At 38.4% G+C, this 16,635-nt stretch overlaps 1 protein-coding gene across 4 annotated transcripts in view; it reads right to left on the bottom strand.

The window, feature by feature from the left end:
* LOC124606685 (glycerol-3-phosphate acyltransferase 1, mitochondrial) overlaps nucleotides 1–16,635 on the bottom strand; it is a 420,439-nt gene that overhangs the window by 12,350 nt on the left and 391,454 nt on the right. For all 4 annotated transcript variants that reach the window (XM_047138701.1, XM_047138700.1, XM_047138702.1 and 1 more), the window contains one exon: nucleotides 13,467–13,659. In XM_047138701.1, the coding sequence (XP_046994657.1) occupies nucleotides 13,467–13,659 (193 nt within the window). The remainder of the gene's footprint in view (nucleotides 1–13,466; nucleotides 13,660–16,635) is intronic.

Below are 16,635 nucleotides of genomic sequence, written 5' to 3'. Positions count from 1 at the left end.
TCTTGAACTACGCCGGTGGGAACTAGGGTTACAGCATGTCCTTGGTTCATCCACCTGGCTTAATTTAATTTCTTCAGGCTAAGCACTTCTTTTCAGTAACTCTTTCTTACACCACTCCCTTCTCATTTCCTTGTTTCCTGTATCTTTTATTTCCTCATGTGTCACCCCCACCCCCTGCCATCTACCATGTATAATGCACTTAGCTTTCTGCTCTTATTAACTTTTTCACAATGTTTTGTCAATAACTTCTGTCTTGCTTATTTCCTTATCCTCCACCTTTAAGCACTCAGGTTTACAGATATCCTGTGCAGTCCTCAACAGTCAGTTTTTCCTTCTTGCCCTGTGTGGTGTGTCTACCCTGACGCAGGCTCCTGCATGACTCTCCCATAACTCTCCCTATTTCCTAAGCCTTGCCAGTCCTTTTCCTTCATCCCTCTTCCTTCCCCTTCAACCCTTCTGCCAGAAGGCACCACTGGCTCCAAAAACTTGTTCATTTCCTTATTTTTTATATGCGTTTGCTCCTGCTGCCCCTTGTTGCGTAGATTTTTTTATTCATAAAATTGTATTACACTTTTCAAAAACCTTTTTTTTTCCACTGATATATACCACAGTTATTTGCAATAACTGATGTTCCCAGGAATAGAGAAAGTGATCTTCATGTAATTATAAAATGATAACTGACTATGATTTTATCAACCAGGGTATGTTCTTCCACTTAGTTTTGTTTCTGCTTTTAACTTACGGTTTCATTTTCTACTATTTACTATATATGGTCTGGTTCATTTCCTACAGATGTAGGAGCCACTCTCAAATTTTATGCCATTACATAAAAGTTTTTTTTCACTGAAACTGCCTTTCATACAAATGCAAGTTAATGATTGATGTGATTTCTACTGATACACGAACTTCATTCAACTTGATTCTGTTACAAGTATTGTATATTTTTAAATTATTGCTGATACACTGGAATCTCATGTGTTCATTTTCAAATACAAGTTACATAAGGATATTTATTCTGTACATGGTACGTTGACATTTTTACTATGAATGATATTTATACGGCTTTGGAATGACATCTCCTTCCGCCATTTCCAAATTTTTTAACGGTTATCTGGTATGGAAGAAATTTCTATTTGTTGTTTTTGTGTATTCCTACAGTTTTGTTGGCTCAGTTTTGTTTCTGCTGTTAGCAAACAAACATCCAATTTATGTTGAACCCACATTGACTGTGATGCAAATTCATTTTTTTTAAATTTTATTTACATGTCAAGTTCTCTAAGATAAAATTGAGGACCAAATCTACAACATCATGGAACATGTCAATACATGAAATTACAACATAAAAGTAATAACAGAGAAAAATAAAATGTTTATGAACCTGAAAAAAGTCAATCCATACGTTTAAGTACACACAATCAACAATACAATAAGACTCTGATTACTTTTTCATGGAAATCTCAACAGAATAGAAGGAGTGACCCATTAGGGAACTCCTCAGTTTCGATTTGAAAGCGCTTCTGAAATCGACTGACAGCTTTTTGAAAATGGATGCAGCAGTATACTGCACACCTTCCTGCACAAGAATTAAGGAATTCCGATCCAAATGCAGGTTTGATTTCTGCTAAATTTAACTGAGTGAAAGCTGCTTATTCTTGGGAATAAGCTAATATTGTTAACAAGAAATTACAGTAAGGGACATATATACTGAGAAGCCAATGTCAAAATACTCAGACTCATGAACAGAGGCTGACAAGAGTTTCATGGCCTTACACCACTTATTGCCCGAACTGCCCATTTCTGAGCCAAAAATATTCTTTTAGAATGGGAAGAGTTACCCCAGAATACAATACCATACGGCATAAGTGAAGAAAATAACCAAAGGAGACTAATTTTTGCATTGAACGATCACTCACTTTTGAATAATAAAAATGGCAGCATTAAGTCTTTGAACAAGATCCTGAACGTGGGCTTTCCACAATAGTTTACTGTCTATCAGAATAACAAGAAATTTGAACTTTTCAGTTTCATTGATCATACGCCCATTCTAAGAAATTAAAATGTCAGGTTTTGTTGAATTGCATGTTAGAAACTGTAAAAACTGAGCCTTACTGTGATTTAGCGTTAGTTTATTTTCTACAAGCCATGAACTTAGGTCATGAATTGCACTATTTGAAACTGAGCCAATGTTGCACACAACATCCTTTACTACCAAGCTAGTGTTATCAGCAAACAGAAATATTTTAGAGTTACCCAAAATAATACAATTTATATAAATAAGGAACAGGAGTGGCCCCAACACTGATCCCTGGGCAACCCCCACTTGACAGTACCCCACTCACACCCCACATTACAACCATTCCCAACATTGTGAATAATGACCTTTTGCTCTCTGTTGCTATTTTGTGAGCTACTCTTGGTATTTTATAATGGTCCAACTTCTGGAGCAATATTTTGTGATCAACACAATCAAATGCCTTAGTTAAATTTAAAAAAATATGCCTAGCATTCAAAACATTTTATTTAACCCATCCAGTACCTCACAGACAAAAGAGAATATAGCATTTTCAGTTGTTAAATGACTTCTAAAGCTGAACTTGTGATATAAAATGATCAATTTTCCTTACATACACAGCCTTTTCAATAACTTTAGCAAACACTGATGGCATAGAAATAGGTCTAAAATTGTCTACATTATCCTATTCTCCCTTTTGTAAAGCGGCTTTACTGCTGAGTACTTTAATTACTCAGGAAACTGACCATTCCTAAAGGAAAAATTACAAATCTAGCTAAATACAGGGCTAACATGTGCAGTGCAGTACTTTAATATTCTGCTAGGCACTCCATCATAACCACGAGAGTCCTCAGTCTTCAGTGATTTAATTACTGACTCAATCTCCCTCTTGTCTGTATCACAGAGGAGTATTTAAGACATCAATCTCTGAAAGACATTTGCCAAGAGAGTTATATGATTCCCTGTAGAAGCTAAATTTTTATTTAATTCACCGGCAATGCTCAGAAAATGATTGTTAAATACTGTACATGTCCGGTACCTGATTTATCAGTAATAGAAATATTTTTGCTCCGAACTGACTTTATATCATCGACCTTGTGCTGCTAAGCAGACACTTCCTTCACAACTGACCATATGGTTTTAATTTTATCCTGTGAATTAGCTATTGTCTTTGCATACCACATACTCTTTGCCTTCCTAATAAAATTTTAAGCACCTTACGATAGTGTTTGTAATGGGCTACTGCAGTTTGATTGTGACTACTTCTAACATTTTGATGTAATTCCCACTTTGTTCTACACAATATCCTTATCCCACTAGTAGCCACGTGGGCTGCCTATTACTGCTAGTACCTCGTTTGGAACGTTCTAATGGAAAGTAACTCTCAAAGAGCATGAGAAGTGTGGTAAGGAAAGCATTATATTTATCATCTATGTTATCGGCACCTGCCACTCTTGTTCCTTGACAAAGCTTAAAAAACTCTCTATTGCTGTTGGATTAACTTTCCTACATAGTTTGTAATTGCATGTGACATCTGTTTGAATACAAAAGCCTTTTAGTGTTATAATTTGTGCATCATGGTCTGAAAGGCCATTCATGCTTTTACTAACAGAATGCCCATCTAGTAATGAAGAATGAATAAAAATATTGTCTATGGCTATGCCACTGTTCCCCTGCACCCTAGTCGGAAAAAAACACAGTCTGCATCAGATCATATGAATTTAGGAGATCTAACAACATTCTTTATCTTGCACAATCACGTACAAAATTAATACTGAAGTCACCACATATAACTAATTTCTGGTACTTCCTATAAAATGAATCAAGAACCCTATCAACCTCGAGCACAAATGCTCTGAAGTCAGAGTTAGGGGACCTATAAACAACAATATTAGAAGTTTAGTTTGACTAAACTCAACTGACCCTGCACAAAATTCAAATATCTGTTCAGTGCAGTGCCATGATAGGTCTACGGACTCAAAAGGAATACTGTTTTTTACGTACATAGCCACTCCCCCATCCTGCAAGGAACTCCTTGAAAAACAAGTCAGCTAATCTGTATCCTGGTAAAGGATATAGAATAGCTTTTACCTACAATTTTACATACTGCCATTTTTTACTGAAGTAGTAGGTTTCAACCATGAGTTTGTGTTTTCTGCCAACATTTTTTCCTTGAATACAAAGAGGCTTTTCTAAGGAATTTTTTGTAGTTTCCTTGTTCATAGATCTGAAGATGGTTGTCACTTACAACTGAAACTACTAATCATACAGTAACTGTCTTATATAAATGCAATCTAAACATTAAACATTTTTGTAAAAGAATTGTTAAATTGTAACATAGATTTACCATTTTTTATCAAGTCTATGTTTTTTTCTATACTGGTTCCATCATTACTATCTATTTTCTGAATGATTTCAAGATATGAGCAACTATTAATTTTATTTTATTTTCATAAAATCATACAGTTTCGGTTTACGCCATTTCTGTTTGGATACATTTGTTAGCTCTTTGATCATAAAATATCTGTGATGGCTAGTATCATTTTCAGAACTTTTCATAGCATCTTCGTTTTTTTTTTTTGTAAATGTGTGAGCACATTGTTGCAGCTACTATAGTTGATACCTGACAGTTGCAGTGTTCTGGGCACAGCAGTTTCCCGGACCTTACTCAACCAGTATTGTAACATGATTTTCTAAACATCTCTATGGCATCGCCTCAGCATTGTTACAACTCTGCAGACAGCTACTGTGTGCACCTGCAGCTGTTAGAGCTCTGAAGTCGAAAGATGGTAACAGTGCTACAAACTGTCAGAGATCATTGTATGTTATCACGATGATAGTAGTCATAAAATTATCCTCCTCAGAGATCACTTTACGCTGAATGTATGTGGACGAGTTGCCACCAAAACATAATGCACACATCATAGTAAGTCCACTGTCTGCAGCCCTCTCAACTAAATTGAAATGCATCAAATGCACTACAAGTGATACAAAAATTGACTGGTAAACAACAGTACTGACTTGGGATTTTAGAATTTTGCTCATATGCAATCAGTATGTGAACCAGATGTGCTGATCCTAGGCTCTGAGTTTCAGATGCACTCATGGTAGTCTCAACCTGGGCCTGAGTTTAGCATGGTTCAATCTCTGCGATTTGACAGGCTACTGTTCCATAGGTAGGTCTCTGGAAGCCCTACTAAAGCCATTGTATTACTTGATGAAATTTGTCAAAATAAATAATACTGTCAACCTTCGAAACCCAACCGTGTTCACCATTTTCATTTTGAGTCAGTAAATTGCACAATTTTAGGATCAGAATATAGGTTCTTGCAGCTGGAAAAAATAATTATGACCAAGTAACAAGTGCAGCAGTGAAACTGGCAATTTGGGAACCTCCCCCAGCTACAAAAAATTATTCATAGCAACATAAAAGGCCCACAACATAAATTTACAATGCTTTAAATTTAAAATGCCCATCACTTGAAAATGACATCACATCTTGCAGGACTGTCACTCTAATTTGAATAACTTCCTCCTGAATTTGATCTTTCAGTTTCTGGAAGGTGTATGGTGGTTAACATGAGAAAATCTGAGATTTTAATGACCCAAAAGGAAGAAATCACAGGCTGAAAGGTGAGGGAATCTTTGAGGCCACGATACATCTCCATTCTTCGAGATGAGCAGGTAAGATGATCTGCAGCACATTAATGGAATGCTACAAAATATGGCATGTCGACCCATCTTGTTGGAAGAAAGCGTTTGTACGAGGGTTGTTTTTTAAGTAAGGGCCGTTTTTATTTTTTAAAAAAGATACAAATACCTTTGTAAGAAAACTTTTATTTTCTGATTCTACACACTTTTACCGTTTTTCTACATAGTTGCCTTGTTTATTTAAGCACTTGTCATACCGTACAACTAAGTTTTTAATTCCCTCTTCTAAGAATTCGGCCGCCTGCTCCGACAGCCAAGAGTTCACGGCCGCTTTCACTTCATCGTTGTCATTGAAGCGCTGCCCGCCAAGATGATGTTTCACGTACCGAAAAAGGTGAAAATCGCTAGGAGCAAGGTCGGGGCTGTATGGTGCATGGTCCAAAACTTCCCAGCCAAAAGAAAGAAACAAATCCCGAGTCTTTTGAGAGGTGTGAGGCCTAGCGTTATCGTGCAGGAGCAAAACTCCTTTTGTCAGCATGCCGCGCCTTTTGTTTTGAATTGCTCTGCGGAGCTTCTTTAGAGTTGCACAGTAGGCATCTGAGTTGATTGTCGTTCCTAGTGGCATAAAGTCCACTAGCAAAACACCGCGCCGGTCCCAGAACACAGTTGCCATAATCTTGCGCTTTGACAGCGTCTGTTTGCCTTTGACCTTGACGGGTGAGGTCGTGTGTTGCCATTCCATCGATTGTCGCTTGCTTTCGGGAGTTATATGGGATACCCATGTTTCATCTCCAGTGACAATTTGACTCAACATGTCATCCCCTTCTTCCTTGTAACGAATCAAAAAGTCCAATGAAGTGGCAAATCTATTCCCTTTGTGGTCCTCTGTGAGGAGTCTGGGTACCCACCGAGAACACAGATTCTTAAAGTTTAGGTTTTCAGACACAATTTTGTACAAAACCAATCTTGAAACTTGTGGAAATTCCAAAGAAAGAGTGGAAATTGTGAATCTTCTGTCCTCACGAATCTTTGTTTCGACTGCAGCCACCAAATCATCAGTGATCACAGAGGGCCGGCCTGAGCGTTCTTCGTCATGGACGTTTTGACGGCCATTTTTAAACTCTCTAACCCATTGACGCACTTTACCTTCACTCATTGCATTCAAGCCATAAACTTCTGTTAACTGACGAAGAATTTCTGCAGCTGATAGGCTTCTCGCGGTGAAAAAACGTATCACTGACCGTATCTCACACGCGGCGGGCGATTCAATAATCGTAAACATTATAAAGTAGCACAGCGATGCGTACACGTCAGCTACAGAGCTGCAACTTGCATCAGTGTGAACGGGAAGGATGCCAGCAAGTGGCGCGGTGGCTTGTTGCAGCGTCCGCGCAAACTATGGGACTATACGCGCGAATGGCCCTTACTTAAAAAACAACCCTCCTAATTACAGAAAGATCAAGCTATCACAGCAGGAAATGGTTCAACATGTGAACATAGTGTTCCGCATTCACAGTAACCGCACTGCTGCAATTGTCTTCAAAAAAATAAGACCCTTCAATTCCAAATGATGATATGCTGCACCACACTATCACTTTCTGTCTGGGAAGTGGTGTCTGATGAAGCATTTCAGGAATTTGACATGACCAGTATCTTATGTTTTGCTTGTTAACAAAGCCTGACAAATAAAAATTGGCCACATCGCTCATGATCAGATTGTCACACATGCATGGGTTGTTGTTCATGAGTTCCAACAACTCCCGGCAAAAGCGCAATCGCTTTGGGAGCTCGTCTGAATTCAGTTTTTACACTGTCTGACTTCTGTATGGGAGGTACTGCAGTTTTTCGTGGAATATTCGCTGTACCCTATGATCTGATGTGTCGAGCTGAAGCACATGGTTGCTTGCAGAAAGCCTGGGACTCTGGCAAAAGATTTCCACTCTTGCAAAAATCTGTGGTGTACAAATCTGTTTTGCACTTCTTCCCACCTTTCTTACTACACTTTGATGCCATTTGCCGATGAGACCGCGAGATTCTAATGAGCACAAAATACATGCTGTGCGGCCATGTAGCTGCTGTTTTTGTAAAATGCCTTCATGGCACTAGTGCATTGTTCACTGGTCCGCAACAACACCTTGACTGAACATCTCCTGTTCTCTAACTCCTAATGAAATGTGATATTGTCAGGGTTGCCAAATTACCTGTTTAACTGCTGCACCAGTTACACTTAAAATCAGCAGGGATAGAAATAAAGGATGTAAAAATTTTTACAATGTAAATGTGGTACACACTGAAATTTACGTACCTGTTTATAATGTTGTAAATTGGTATTACTAACTTGTACATGTAAACTGACAAGTCTTTCAAAGTATATAAACAAACAAATAAACTAAACACTTAAGACATACACATTCTATTCAGTGCTTGTAATCTGAAATCTACAAACCAACTGGACAAACACAGGCAAAAGTTGAGTAGAACCCTCGGGGCTTCAGAAGATTTATTTAACCGCTACTACTGGGAATTGCCGGAGAGGTCACTACCCTTATTGGAAAAAAAAAAAAAAAAAAATCTGAACATAGGCATAACAGCCTCACTTTAAAAATTTGTTTTCCAAAACCATTACTACAGAGGTGGATGTGAGAATGTCATGTGCTGAAGAGAACTTGACATGCCCTAGCCAATGAATGTACCATCAAATGTGCAGTATATATGGAATGATTGATAAATTATCGGCATGACAATAACAGACAGCAGAACTTCATCTTGAGTGTTAGCCCTAGTATGAGGCTCCACTGCATGTGTGACATTGTTTAATACCCCAAGGACTGCAAGTACGTACTTCTTTCTTCCAGACACACTAATACAAACGTAACATTTCTGTGATAGTGATCAGCTCATTAATACACTTGGATTGCCACTGACAACACAAAGTTATTTCCTAATTAACCTCACTTCAAATTCTTCTATAATAGTGGACAACTGCAAGTGAGAAAGGTGATTGCCACCTACAAGTGTACATTATCCATACTGATGGGACATTAAAACCTAATATTCCTTCCTTTCATTGACAAGTGTAGTACTAAATAAATTTCCAGTGTCATGGACAGAAGACTAATGGTTGATTCCTGCTGCTAAGATCTGTTCTCAACAGTTAAAATGCTATATCAAGGAAATATTGACTATGAAGTGGATGTCAGTTCTGTAATATATTTTTGATTTTTGGGGATAAGCTCCAACTGAAAGCTGCTCGTCCAGATGATGCAAGTAAGTTCAAAACCACTACTCTGTATACAGATATCACTACACTCTTGCTATACTTATTTGCCTGATATATTGATACAACTTGTTTGTGGTGCATGTCTAGTGGTCAATACATCTGACACTACACCTCTAAACAGAAGCTGTCCAAAACGCCATCTATAAAGGCAAATTATCAACCACCATAAATGAATCTGGTAACTCACAGTACTGCTGTGCAGCTTGCAACAAAAGTAATTTGTTCATCTCAGTGGTGAAGCACATATTGGCCCCCTGAAATTGGTCAACAAGGGGAGAATAGCAGAATGGTACACAGTTCTTGCTCACCATGCTGTGCACTAACATCTTGGGATGAATCTCAGACTTTTTCACAGGATTAAATCCTAATTGCCCCCACAGCATTTCATGGACTGAGACCATGTGACACTGTTTAATACATTTGTTGAAAGCGTACATACACCTCAGCAACCGCTTGATGCTATCTTGACGGAGAAGACTCTGTGTTGAACCAGGTTTCATTCTTCCACTTTCTTCCAGCTCATACTTATCCGCAACACCACAAAACACTTCTACAATTTCTTCTGAATAAATTTCTTCATGGAAGAAAAAAATAAAAAAATATTATGATACTCAAGAAGTACCCAAAACACTTAGGACATGGCAGCCTGTGACAGAAGTGTTGGTAGCTTCCTGTAGAATATGCACCTACTAGCACTAGCACTTGAAAGCAGTAAACCTTATTAGAGTCACACTGGTATGATGAAAATTCATGATGCCCATCATTAAGAAGTTAATTATGACAGTTGACAACATCTATAGAACAAAACAGATTTAGTATATGTATTGAGGATGACTTCCGGACACTTCTGGGTTTCAGGTATAATTAACAATAAGTCACTTCATAGCCTCTGTAATATTCATATTTGCCTAGAGACATAAGTATGGAATTTACATTACACAAAGTAATTCACGGAGTGTAAAATATGTGCTAAGTACAAACAGAGACACAGTGCTGGGAGGGACCACAGAGTCATTGTTGTTGTTGTTGTTGTGGTCTTCAGTCCTGAGACTGGATTGATGCAGCTCTAAAATGCTACTCTATCCTGTGCAAGCTTCTTCATCTCCCAGTACCTACTGCAACCTACATCCTTCTGAATCTGTTTAGTGTATTCATCTCTCGGTCTCCCTCTACGATTTTTACCCTCCACGCTGCCCTCCAATACTAAATTGGTGATCCTTTGATGCCTCAGAACATGTCCTACCAACCGATCCCTTCTTCTAGTCAAGTCGTGCCACAAACTTCTCTTCTCCCCAATCCTATTCAATACCTCCTCATTAGTTACGTGATCTACCCACCTTATCTTCAGCATTCTTCTGTAGCACCACATTTCGAAAGCTTCTATTCTATTCTCTTCTTGTCCAAACTAGTTATCGTCCATGTTTCACTTCCATACATGGCTAAACTCCATACAAATACTTTCAGAAACGACTTCCTGACACTTAAATCTATACTCGATGTTAACAAATTTCTCTTCTTCAGAAACGATTTCCTTGTCATTGCCAGTCTACATTTTATATCCTCTCTACTTCGACCACTATCAGTTATTTTACTCCCTAAATAGCAAAACTCCTTTACTACTTTAAGTGTCTCATTTCCTAATCTAATTCCCTCAGCATCACCCAATTTAATTTGACTACATTCCATTATCCTCGTTTTGCTTTTGTTGATGTTCATCTTATATCCTCCTTTCAAGACACTGTCCATTCCGTTCAACTGCTCTTCCAAGTCCTGTGCTGTCTCTAACAGAATTACAATGTCATCGGCGAACCTCAAAGTTTTTACTTCTTCTCCATGAATTTTAATACCAACTCCGAATTTTTCTTTTGTTTCCTTTACTGCTTGCTCAATATACAGATTGAATAACATCGGGGAGAGGCTACAACCCTGTCTCACTCCTTTCCCAACCACTACTTCCCTTTCATGCCCCTCGACTCTTATAACTGCCATCTGATTTCTGTACAAATTGTAAATAGCCTTTCGCTCCCTGCATTTTACCCCTGCCACCTTCAGAATTTGAAAGAGAGTATTCCAGTTAACATTGTCAAAAGCTTTCTCTAAGTCTACAAATGCTAGAAACGTAGGTTTGCCTTTTCTTAATCTTTCTTCTAAGATAAGTCGTAAGGTTAGTATTGCCTCACGTGTTCCAACACTTCTACGGAATCCAAACTGATCTTCCCCGAGGTCCGCTTCTACCAATTTTTCCATTCGTCTGTAAAGAATTCGTGTTAGTATTTTGCAGCTGTGACTTATTAAACTGATAGTTCGGTAATTTTTACATCTGTCAACACCTGCTTTCTTTGGGATTGGAATTATTATATTCTTCTTGAAGTCTGAGGGTATTTCGCCTGTCTCATACACCTTGCTCACCAGATGGTAGAGTTCTGTCATGACTGGCTCTCCCAAGGCCATCAGTAGTTCTAATGGAATGTTGTCTACTCCCAGGGCCTTGTTTCGACTCAGGTCTTTCAGTGCTCTGTCAAACTCTTCACGCAGTATCTTATCACCCATTTCGTCTTCATCTACATCCTCTTCCATTTCCATAATATTGTCCTCAAGCACATCGCCCTTGTATAAACCCTCTATATACTCCTTCCACCTTTCTGCCTTCCCTTCTTTGCTTAGAACTGGGTTGCCATCCGAGCTCTTGATATTCATACAAGTGGTTCTCTTCTCTCCAAAGGTCTCTTTAATTTTCCTGTAGGCAGTATCTATCTTACCCCTAGTGAGACAAGCCTCTACATCCTTACATTTGTCCTCTAGCCATCCCTGCTTAGCCATTTTGCACTTCCTGTCGATCTCATTTTTGAGACGTTTGTATTCCTTTTTGCCTGCTTCGTTTACTGCATTTTTATATTTTCTCCTTTCATCAATTAAATTCAATATTTCTTCTGTTACCCAAGGATTTCTATTAGCCCTCGCCTTTTTACCTACTTGATTGTCTGCTGCCTTCACTACTTCATCTCTCAGAGCTACCCAGTCTTCTTCTACTGTATTTCTTTCCCCCATTCCTGTCAATTGTTCCCTTATGCTCTCCCTGAAACTCTCTACAACCTCTGGTTCTTACAGTTTATGCAGGTCCCATCTCCTTAAATTCCCACCTTTTTGCAGTTTCTTCAGTTTCAATCTGCAGTTCATAACCAATAGATTGTGGTCAGAATCCACATCCGCCCCTGGAAATGTCTTACAATTTAAAACCTGGTTCCTAAATCTCTGTCTTACCATTATATAATCTACCTGATACCTTTTAGTATCTCCAGGATTCTTCCAGGTATACAACCTTCTTTTATGATTCTTGAACCACGTGTTAGCTATGATTAAGTTATGCTCTGTGCAAAATTCTACAAGGCGGCTTCCTCTATCATTTCTTCCCCCCAACCCATATTCACCTACTATGTTTCCTTCTCTCCCTTTTCCTACTGACGAATTCCAGTCACCCATGACTATTAAATTAAATTTTCGTCTCCCTTCACTACCTGAATAATTTCTTTTATCTCGTCATACATTTCATCTATTTCTTCATCATCTGCAGAGCTAGTTGGCATATAAACTTGTACTACTGTAGTAGGCATGGGCTTTGTGTCTATCTTGGCCACAATAATGCGTTCACTATGCTGTTTGTAGAAGCTAACCCGCACTCCTATTTTTTTATTCATTATTAAACCTACTCCTGCATTACCCCTATTTGATTTTGTATTTATAACCCTGTAATCACCTGACCAAAAGCCTTGTTCCTCCTGCCACCGAACTTCACTAATTCGCACTATATCTAACTTTAACTTATCCATTTCCCTTTTTAAATTTTCTAACCTACCTGCCCGATTAAGGGATCTGACATTCCACGCTCCGATCCGTAGAACGCCAGTTTTCTTTCTCCTGATAACAACGTCCTCTTGAGTAGTCCCCGCCCGGAGATCCAAATGGGCGACTATTTTACCTCCGGAATATTTTACCCAAGAGGACGCCATCATCATTTAATCATACAGTAAAGCTGCATGTCCACGGGAAAAATTACGGCTGTAGTTTCCCCTTGCTTTCAGCCGTTCGCAGTACCAGCACAGCAAGGCCGTTTTGGTTAATGTTACAAGGCCAGATCAGTCAATCATCCAGACTGTTGCCCCTGCAACTACTGAAAAGGCTGCTGCCCCTCTTCAGGAACCACATGTTTGTCTGGCCTCTCAACAGATACCCCTCCGTTGTGGTTGCACCTGCGGTACGGCCATCTGTATCGCTGAGGCACGCAAGCCTCCCCACCAACGGCAAGGTCCATGGTTCATGGGGGGGCACAGAGTCATAAATCTTTCATGATAAAAATAGTGCCACAGAGTCATATGGCACTATTTTTATCATGAAAGATTTATCTATAATAGAGCTCAAATTTATCTATAATAGAGCTCTACTCAGTCAACAGCTAAATTACTATGAAGAAAATGATCTGCCATGTTTTTCCGGGTTCCACACAAGTTAAAATCAAGAACAACTTACCATGAAAGCAGTGACCAAGGTCAATCTGTGTTTTGATTTCTGCTAGAATTTCTTGAACCAGTTCCTTCTCGAGCAGTTGCCGGCCTACAAGGCGACTCAGAACTTCTGCGCTAATAGCATATGTATCGATCAATGGTCTTAAAAGACCTTCAAAATATCTCAGATGCTCTATGGATTTTGCATCAAGATTTACCTGAAATAAAGCAACAGTAAGAAAAATAGAACTATTTCAAGGGCAAAAAAGGAAGCTGGTAATCTAAGCAACCAACAGAAAAATCACTGTAGTAGATTAGTACATTGTGCAATTAGTTACAGTTGTTTCCACAGCAAATATATAACTATATGATTTGTTTTTCATTTGATGGGAACATAAATTTATTTTTCTTGTGTTTTGCTGAAAGTTACCACCACAGTGATCCTATACTTCAATGCTTTTGAGCATGTATATGCATGAGAATATTTGTTTTGCCACAGAAACTGTCACAATGGTATAGGAAGGAAACAGTGGACAATAAGCTAGTTAATTTTTGCTTTGAATTTTCAGCAAGTACTGACTCGAAGTGTAAGAACTAGGTCTCTCTCTCTCTCTCTCTCTCACTTTCTAAATAAACAGATGACAATGTTATAATGGAAATGAATTACCTCTCTGTACACTGTTGGCAACAATTAGGAAGAACATGAGTTGGGATCAAAAATTCAGTGAAAATGAACTGCTTATAAATACAAGTAAAACAATGTACATGTGATCATTGTTGGAAGAACAATCCACTGGGTAAATACAGTATAGCTTGGTCAAAGCAGAATGTGTATAATTTGGAAATCTGGCCAAACTGTACAAGTACTTCAGTCCCAACGCATTCAATACACTGTTATATGCTAGTATTTTTTATATAAATCGGAATGTGATCAACACAGAAATGGAATGCAAATTTAAACACATAATTAATAATTCTTGTATAATGTGGATAAGACCTTATAGAGTATTACTGTATTACCTTATACATTAGTTATTCAAGACTTTACAAGGTTATTCAGGACTTCACAAGGACGCTATTTTTAACACAAATACTGTACAGCCCTGACAACGCTGTTAAGTGGTGCAAAACCAAAAAAAGAGGTTTAGCGCAGTGCAGCACTGTGGGTGTGGACATCAAACTGTGTTGCTCTGTGCCACAACAAACATGTTATGCACAGTGTCAGTACGACCTAGGACAAGTTTCGCTCATGAGCCCTCTGTTTGTCCATGTTTCTTGTTGTCCATTACTACTGACACATTGCACTACTACTGACACACTGCGGCGTGCCTAAGAACACTCTGCTGCAATCTCCGAGGTGAAAGAGGTGGGTATTGTTCTGTTAAACATTGGTTTTACCCCATAAGTTCAAGTATTCCAATGAAATGCACTACCTGCATCATTTTCTGCCAGTTTCATTCTAAGTGATAACATGATGTTGAACAAAAAATTTTGTGTGCAAAATAACGTTACATTCAAAATGCAATAAAACACAAATATATGATATTTTGGAAAAAAAAGGATAATATGCAGCATGAATGGATGACAGAAGATGAACAAATGAAAAGAAAGGCGCAGAAGACGATAAGTGAAGAAATTACCAAGGCAATGTGGGAACAGTTCGTAAATGCATGGGCAAAAAAACTGACCTTTGTCTGGACCCATGTTGCAGAGTGAGGCTCTGAAAGTCACTAAAGTGCTTGGAAATATGGAGTTTGAGGCATCTACAGAAAAAACTATTTTGAACAGGAAATTCAAACAGGTTTTCCTCTTTGATATTTGGTGAAAAATGTGAAATGTAAAGATAATAAGCACGGGAACAACAACAACAAATTAGAGTAACAATACAGAAATGCCATATCATTTTATCAATTAGTGTAATAGTCTAGTGTCCTTCTGTGCAATATACAGTACACGGACATCTACTGTGGAGGAGTGAAGGTATGTAAATATGTGCGCAATTACAGATTTATACTTTTGTGCATGATACCTGACAAATTTTATGTAGCCTAGAGAGTTCTGTGTAATCCAGGAATTTGTACAATTTGTAAAGTCATTTTAGTACCTGGCGATTCCATTTTGAAAAATTTTTACTGTATTACATCATCCTTGAAAATTCAGCCTTGCAGTGAACAGAGAAACATATTAAAAAAGAACAAAAGTAGGCAGGGCACACCATCTCCTATAGGATCACGACTACTAAAGTACTGTGGTGTTCTGAACAACTTTCGCATTGATGCCAGCTTTACCTCTATATGGCGTCATTGCATGACTGACATGTAAGCGGCAAAGCCACAGTTTTTCACCTCGAATACTTGTAATAGTGCCTACTAATTTAGGGTATCCCAGACAACACATATACAGAATAGATGGTAATGCTTTCACCCGAGGTATTAACTGCCATGCAAAAAACCCTTCTTGACAAACTTATAGAGAACACTTCAAAGATTTATAATAAACAATTACTCTATCCGTACATGTTCGAAACTGTTCTCATTTCGAAAGTTTATTGTGTGCGTTGTGGTGGAGAGATTTGCAGAACAATAAATAGGAAGGATTGTAATAGCAAGGAAAGTAAACAGCTTAAATTAATGGCTCAAGAAACCACAAAAGCAGGTTATATTTCTCACAAGCTCTACGCAACATAAAAAGTGTAAAAATAAATTACTCATTCTTAGTGGCCTACACAATACAACAGAATGCATATACTCATCAATGATAGCTAAATACTTTTCAATCAGTTACCATATTTTACATAATAATATGTTTTGAATGTTAATGTGTGTCTCTTATTCCTCTTCTGTAAACTGTCATCAGTTTCCTTATTTGGCACAGAAAAAAATATCTTTGATTACGTCCACCCTCAAGCAACAAATTGTGAATCTCAAGGAGCAGTGGTAGCATTTTTTTTTTCCAGATTTATGGGGAGCTAAGGATGACAGCAGAGGTGAACCCATCAAAATCAGAATTTTGGAGAACCCATCCAGGTGGGCATCTGCGGGAGCAATGCTGAGGGAGGGACAGGAAGTTCGGGAAGTGGTCACTACCACACAAGTCGTCATGGAAACTCCAGAGGACAGATGGTAGAAGATCTGGGCTGCAGAAGGAAAGATCAATGACCAATTAAGTTCTGTGGGCCACACTGAAGTGTGTGG

The sequence above is a fragment of the Schistocerca americana genome, chromosome 3, assembly GCF_021461395.2.
Source record: "Schistocerca americana isolate TAMUIC-IGC-003095 chromosome 3, iqSchAmer2.1, whole genome shotgun sequence".
Taxonomy (NCBI): Eukaryota; Metazoa; Arthropoda; class Insecta; order Orthoptera; family Acrididae; genus Schistocerca; species Schistocerca americana.
This window is presented reverse-complemented; position numbering and strand designations above follow the sequence as displayed.